The sequence below is a fragment of the Pinus tabuliformis genome, chromosome 8 (assembly GCF_031772625.1).
Source record: "Pinus tabuliformis cultivar Carrire ecotype Pingquan chromosome 8, CPIR1, whole genome shotgun sequence".
Taxonomy (NCBI): domain Eukaryota; kingdom Viridiplantae; phylum Streptophyta; class Pinopsida; order Pinales; family Pinaceae; genus Pinus; species Pinus tabuliformis.
The window spans coordinates 54090736-54098213 of record NC_142294.1 but is presented as its reverse complement, the minus strand read 5'-3'; the positions used below and the strand labels follow the sequence as shown (position 1 = coordinate 54098213).

Genomic DNA, 7478 nt, shown 5'->3' with positions numbered 1-7478 from the left:
TAGTAGAAAATATCAATGTAAAAATTAATGAAACAAAAGTGTTGAATACCAATAAGGAAAGAAAAAATCCACACATATTTGAATAATAGGAAGAGGGAGAACCAAAGAAAGAGGAAGAAAAATAAGAAGAGAAGCATCCAGAGATAGAACAAGAAGAATCAGATAATTAGCAAGATTTTCATACACCTTTGAGGACACCTAAATGTTGGTATTAGAAGAATCATGAAAAAATTTAAACAAATCATTAGGGAAAAGAGTGTAGGAGTAGAAACCAAAAGAAGAAAAAAAGCACAAACATGAGAGCAAGGGCATGTATCATTATCGTCCACAATTGAACCAAGTAACTTTGAGGAAGCTAGAAATGAACTTTGGATCAATTCCATGGAAGAATAACTTAATCAAATAAAGAATAATGAGACATGGGAAATTGTTCCAAGACCCAAGAACAAAAATGTGATTGGTACAAAATGAGTCTTCATAAACAAACTAAATGAATATGGAAAGGTGACCAGAAACAAAGCAAGGATAGTGTGCAAAGAATATCCCAAGTTGAAGAAATAGAATTTGAAGAAACTTTTGCTCTAGTAGCCAAAATGGAAGCAATCAAAATGCTCTTGGCCTATGCATGCTCCAAAAGAATAAAAGTGTATAAGATGGATGTAAACTTATACTTAGTTAATGGGGATCTAGAAGAAGTCTACATAGAACAACCAAAAGGATTCCTATTATCAAAAGATGAGGGCTATGTTTGTAGACTAAATAAAGCTTTGTATGGGCTTAAGAAAGCCTCTAGAGCATTTTTATGTCTTTAGCATTTCTTATGTATTTCAGTTATTTCCAGACACTTCAAGCACTTGTTTTCAACTTTTAGTGCTTCTGTTTTTCTGCGGCAGTTCTTGTGCGTCAGATTTTCTGCGGCGGGTTTTGTGCGGCAAGTTTTTCGCAGTAGTTTTTGTGCGGCATATTTTCTGCGGAAACTTTTGTGCGGCAGATTCTGTGCGACAGGATTTTCGTGGCAGTTTTTGTGCAGCTGATTTTGTGCGACAGGTTTTTCGCGGCAGATTTTCTGCAGCAATTTTTGTGCGGCTGATTTTGTGTGGCAAGTTTTTCGCGACAGTTTTTGTGCGGCAGATTTTGTGCGGCAAGTTTTTCGCGATAGATTTTCTGTGGCAATTTTTGTGCGGTAGATTTTCTGCGGCTGATTTTGTGCGGCAAGTTTTTCGCGACAGTTTTTGTGCGGCAAGTTTTTCGCGACAGATTTTGTGCGGCAGATTTTGTGCGACAGATCTTTCGTGACACATTTTTTGCGGCAGATTTTTCGCGCCAGAAAATTTATTTTCGCAATCCTGTTTTCACAAATCACAAATTCCAGATTTGTTTTCACAAATTCCAGATTTGCTTTATTGGGTGTGTTTTCAGTATTGTTCCCGCCTTATTCTCATTTTATTGCTTCACCCCTAAACTTAGTCCATGGCGCGGAACTCTACTGAATTCATTGGTCCCGTCACTAGATCCAGTACGGCTTCTCAACATTCTCATAATGATCGAGATCCTCCTGATCTTGATTCTGCTATTTCTCGGGAACAAATGGACAAGATTGATAGACTTGTCTAGGATTACATTTATTCTCACCGTGAAAATTCTACCCTGCCTCTTCCCGGGCAGAATTTTTACGATGCAAATCCTCATTTGGAACCCGAGTTTCCTGCAGTGGCTGAGGATGAAACTACGTAGCACTTTCCAGAGACTGCGCAGCACCCTCCAGTGACTGCACAGCCTCCTCTAGTAACTGCGCAGCACCCTCCAGTGACTGCGCAGTCTCCTCCAGCAACTGCGTAGCACAATTTTTCCAAACCAGCTCAAAGGTTTCCTCCAGGCTCTTTTGATCGGCCAGCTGCACATAATGCTCCAGAATCATCTAATGCACGCCAGCATCAGGGTGAAGACGAAATTTCACCCATGCCAAATTCATGGGTCAAAGTAATTCAGTGTGCAGTTAAATATTTTCAAAAGGCCACTGAAATCTTACTCAGATCTCAGTCGCTTGTTGAAAAATTGCAAGCTCTTGAGCAAGACAACAGAGTTATACAAAGCCTTATGGTTAAAACTCCAGGTCTTGTAGCTTCCGACCCTGATGCTACTGGTATTCTCAAATCTGGGCTTGAACCTATTACTGCTAGATACAGAAAAGAATGCCACGCATTCTATTTGCATCATGAGCAATCCATTGTTGAGAAAAATGAAGCTAGGGTTTCACAACTAGCTTCAGATTTCCGTAGCAAACTTAAGCAGCTCGCCTCGCCCTTTCAGCATATCCAGTTCAATAGATCTTCCGGTCCCGTTGACGGTAGTGTTATTGCTGCTCATTGGACCTCTCTTGCCTTGTCGTCTTATAATCGACAAGTCAATGAATTTAAAATTCAGCTAGTTGAATGCCGCTCAGCCCGTGATGCTGCACATGCTGCCAGAAATGCCGCTAGGGAAGAATTAGCTAAACATGCTAATGACATTCCTCGAGAAGAAGTTATTTCTGTCCTGGTCCAAAGAGAGGTTGCTAAATCTCTTCAAGTCCAGCAACAAAAATTTGATGCTACATTGAAGCCTATGCAAGATCAACTTGCTTATCTTATTGAGCTTCAGACTTCTGGCATCCCAGCAGCAGCAACAGTAGCGTAGGCAGCCCCAGCTACGTAGACAGCAACAACAGCAGTAGGGACAGCTGCAGCAGCAGCCCCAGCCATAACAGCAATCTCTACGTAGGCAGCAGCAGCCTCTGCGCAGCTAGCCTCAGCAACTGCGCAGGCAGCCTCAGAGACAGCAGCAACAGCCTTAGCTTCCATCTGCGCAGCCTCCTCGGCCAAAAAACGGGGTTGGCAAGGGGCGGTCCCGTCAAGGGAATCGCTCCACTCGATCTGTTGCTGGGTAGTCGGTTTCCGTTCAAAACCAGACTTTCCAGAACACTGGTTTGAATCCAGAAGCTGTCCCATTTGCGCCACTGCGGCAAGATGTGCACCAGATTTCTACACGGAACAAAGGCAAGGCTCTCTTGGTGTAAGCAGATCCCGTCATCCTTTTTGGTTGCCCTCTATTAGCTCTGCTTCCTATCTGGCTTATCTGATTGGAAAAATGACCCCTTCCCAGATTGATCGTAGGATTAGCAATCTTGCTATCCACATTCTCTCTGCCATTACTCTTTCCTTCAGCCAAACCAAATTGTTGGGCCTAGGGCATAAATATATTCCTCGGCCTTCTCCTATGGCCATTGATGACATCTTCAAAGAATATGCTTACTTTTCTCGCCTTTGCCGTCTCAGAAGGTTTTTTAGACTTTCTGTAGATGATTCCCGCAATCCTTTCCGCCTGCCTAATCCCACCTGGGAGCCTCCTATCAATGATCCGGACCTTAATCGCTCTCTTCATACTGGCCTCTCCATCCTTCAAGACCGTATTGCCTCTGTTGATTTTTCCACAAAACCCAGATTCTCTAGATCCCAACTGCTTGCACTAGGGAGTCTTCGTCGTCTCCCTATTGTAATTAAACCGGCAGATAAAAATATAGGCATTGTGGTTCTAGACAGGGACAGTTATATTGCCGAAGCTCGCCGGCAACTCTATGATCTCAATGTCTACAGGCAGTATGCAGCAGTTCCATGGGTGGCCATCAAAAGATCCCTCAGTGAGCTTCAAGCCAGATATAGGAATCTTCTTTCAGTGCAGCAATAGGTTTATGCTGGAACCTCTTTCCAAATTCTTGCATTACAAACTTCTCAGCACCTTGCTTGCTCAGCCTAATCATCTTCCAGATTCTCTTACTTTATTACAAGATATTGAATCCAAACGTTTTGCAGCCGATTCATTTCTTGTAACCTTTGACGTAGAGTCTCTATATCCGAGCATTCCCACTCAGGAAGGCCTGCATGCCTTACGGGAAATGCTTGAGCAAAGCACTGCTGAACTCTTTACTCCAGAAGATGTCAATTTTCTGGTAAGTGCAGCAGAATTGGTGCTTAAATGGAATTTTCTTCAGTTTGATGGCACTTTTTTCCGGCAGATTAGAGGCACTGCTATGGGCAGCAACTTTGCTATGGTTTATGCCTGCCTCTTTCTTTGCCATCTTGAGCAAGAAGTCTTCAGAAGATTTCCTGCTCTCGAGATTCAGCTTTTCAGACGTTTCATCAACGATGGTTGTTTGGTTTGGAACGGCTCCAGAGACAGATTGGTTCAGTTCTTGGATTGTTACCAGTCCATCTACCCTGAACACATTCAGATCACTTCTTGCATCTCATCTTCTAGTGTCAACATTCTGGACATCATGCTTTTCAAAGGTCCACTTTTTCATACCTCTGGAAAGCTTTCTACTCGATGTTTTTAGAAGCCTCTAAATGCCTATCAGTACATTCCCTTCTCTTCATGGCATCCTCAGCACCAGAAAGTGGCTTTCGTCATCAACGAGCTTCAAAGATACCTTCTTCGAGAGAGCTGTGAGTTGGGGTTTCTAGAGCTCAAGCGTCAAGCGTGCATTCTACACCAGGCTTCGGTTGCGGGGTTATCCACCGGATTTTCTCCAGGCATGTTTTGCCAAAGTTCATTGGGATCAAAGGGATTCTCTAATGCAGCAGGTCTATGCGCGAGGTCCTCCTCACTCTTCTGGCCTCAAAAGGGCCCCCTTGGTGTTGAAGCTGGACTTCTCCGAAGCCACTCGTGCTTTAAACCTTGGGGGGTTCATAAACCCTAAACTGCATGGGGAATTCCAGCGCTACCCTTTGTTACAGCATATTCCCAAGCCTTTGATCTGTTGGCGAAATCCGCGCAAGATCGGGACTTTTTACATGAGCAGTTCTGATCCTCGGCCATAATTTCTTCAGGAGCAGTGCATAATTTCTTCACGAGCAGTGCATTTTTCTTTACAAGCACTGCATTTTTTATTTATATCTATTTTAAATATTTAATTATTTATTTTTAAATATTTTAATATTTAAAATTAAATATCATGCACTTGCCCAATACCATGGGTCCATTCTCATTACCATGGATCAAATACCATGCACTTGCCCTGTCCATGTTTGCTTTATAAGGACAGCTTGTATCTCATTTCTTTTGTATCACTGATGAGTCCCTCTAAGGACGAAACTAGTTTGATAATACAAGAGATTTTCTTTGCAAATTATGTGTCTTTCATAATTTTGCCAATATGTCCTTAGCATTTTTATGTCTTTAGCATTTCTTATGTATTTCAGTTATTTCCAGACACTTCAAGCACTTGTTTTTAGCTTTTAGTGCTTCTGTTTTTCTGCGTCATTTTTTGTGCGACAGATTTTCTGCGGCAGGTTTTGTGCGGCAAGTTTTTCGCGGTAGTTTTTGTGCGGAAACTTTTGTGCGGCAGATTCTGTGCGACATGTTTTTCGCGGCAGATTTTCTGCCGCTGATTTTGTGCGACAGGTTTTTCGCGGCAGATTTTCTGCGGCTATTTTTGTGCAGCTGATTTTGTGCGGCAAGTTTTTCGTGGCAGTTTTTGTGCGGCAGATTTGTGCGGCAAGTTTTTCGTGACTGATTTTCTACGGTAATTTTTGTGCGATAGATTTTCTACGGCTGATTTTGTGTGGCAAGTTTTTCGCGACAGTGTTTGTGCGGCAAGTTTTTTGCGACAGATTTTGTGCGGCAGATTTTGAGCGACAAATCTTTCGCGACAGATTTTTTGCGGCAAATTTTTCGCGCGAGAAAATTTATTTTCGCGATCCTATTTTCACAAATCACAAATTCCAGATTTGTTTTCACAAATTCCAGATTTGCTTTATTGGGTGTGTTTTCAGTATCGTTCCCACCTTATTCTCATTTTATTGCTTCAACCCTAAACCCTAAACCCTAAACCCTAAACCCTAAAACCCTAAACCCTAAACACCCCCTAAACCTTAAACCCTAAACCGTAAATCGTAAACCCTAAACCTGAAAGCCTAAACCTGAAACCCTAAACCGAAACCCTAAACCCTAAACCCTAAACCGAAACCCTAAACCCTAAACCCTAAACCCTAAACCGTAAACCCTAAACCATAAACCCTAAACTCGAAACCCTAAAACGTAAACCCTAAACCCTAAACCCTAAACCCTAAACCCCAAAACCCCAAACCCCACAACGCCAAACCCCAAAACCCTTAAACCCCAAACCCAAAACCCCAAAACCCAAACCCTAAAACCTAAACCCTAAACCCTTAAACCCTAAACCCTAAACCCCTAAACCCTAAACCCCTAAACGCTAAAACCCTAAACCCTAAGCCCTAAACCCTTAAACCCTAAACCCCAAACCTCAAACCCCAAAAAAACCCTAAACCCTAAAAAACACTAAACCCTAAACCCTTAACCCTTAACCCTAAACCCTAAAACCTTAAACCTTAAACCCTAAACCCAAAACCCTGAACCCTAAACCCCCTAAACCCTAAACCCTAAACCCTTAAACCCTAAACCCAAAAACCCAAACCCTAAACCCAAACCCTAAACCCAATCCGTAAACCCTAAACCCTAAACCCTAAACCCTAAACCCTTAAACCCCAAACCCCAAAACCCTAAACCCTTAAACGCTAAACCCTAAACCCCTAAACCCTAAAACCCTAAACCCTAAGCCCTAAACCCTTAAACCCCAAACCCCAAAACCTCAAACCCCAAAACCTCAAACCCCAAAAAAATCCTAAACCCTAAGACCCTAAACCCTAGAAAAACCCTAAACCCTAAAAAACCATAAACCCTAAACCCTTAACACTTAACCCTTAACCCTTAACCCTAAACCCTAAAACCTTAAACCCTAAACCCAAAACGCTGAACCGTGAACCCCCTAAACCCTAAACCCTAAACCCTAAACCCTAAACCCAAACCCTAAACCCTAAACCCTAAACCCTAAACCCTAAACCCTAAACCCTAAACCCTAAACCATAAACCCTAAACCCCAAACCCTAAAACCCCAAACCCCAAACCCCAAACCCCAAACCCCAAACCCCAAACCCTAACCCCAAACGCCAAACCCCAAACCCTAAACCCTAAACCCCTAAACCCCTAAACCCCTAACCCTAAACCCTAAACCCTAACCCCAAACCCCAAACCCCAAACCCTAAACCCTAAACCTAAAACCCTAACCCTAAACCCCTAACCCTAAACCCTAACCCCTAACCCTAAACCCTAAACCCTTGTTACCAATGATGACATCTTACTCACCTCTACGTGCAACCGCGGTCAAAGCAATACCATACTACCCACTGCTGGGATTCCTACACCAAACGGTTTGCGGTCTAGTTGGGACTTCTTATCGGGGAGATCCCTTGACATATTGACGGGTCCAACAGTGTCAACAATAAGATAACGTGAATGGTAAGTGAAATAACAACCTTGGTATAGGTGTATGATAGTAGTAGCCTGCAAGCTAGCGAACTTAGGGCGCACTATGAGAGTCAATTTTGCAGTTGTTAGATAATATTGTCTCAAATTGATATGTT

General features: G+C 42.8%; 1 protein-coding gene across 1 annotated transcript; it reads left to right on the top strand.

Moving 5' to 3' along the window:
• Positions 1 to 3727: 3727 nt before the first annotated feature.
• On the top strand, positions 3728 to 4372 carry LOC149234113 (uncharacterized). The gene has a single exon (XM_089368160.1). It carries the CDS (start codon positions 3728 to 3730, stop codon positions 4370 to 4372), a length of 645 nt encoding a protein of 214 aa, XP_089224286.1.
• The last annotated feature ends 3106 nt before the right edge of the window (positions 4373 to 7478 follow it).

What these genes read in the sequence shown, in the direction of transcription:
- LOC149234113 (XM_089368160.1), top strand. Translation starts at nt 3,728, where the DNA reads ATGCTGGAACCTCTTTCCAAATTCTTGCATTACAAACTTCTCAGCACC.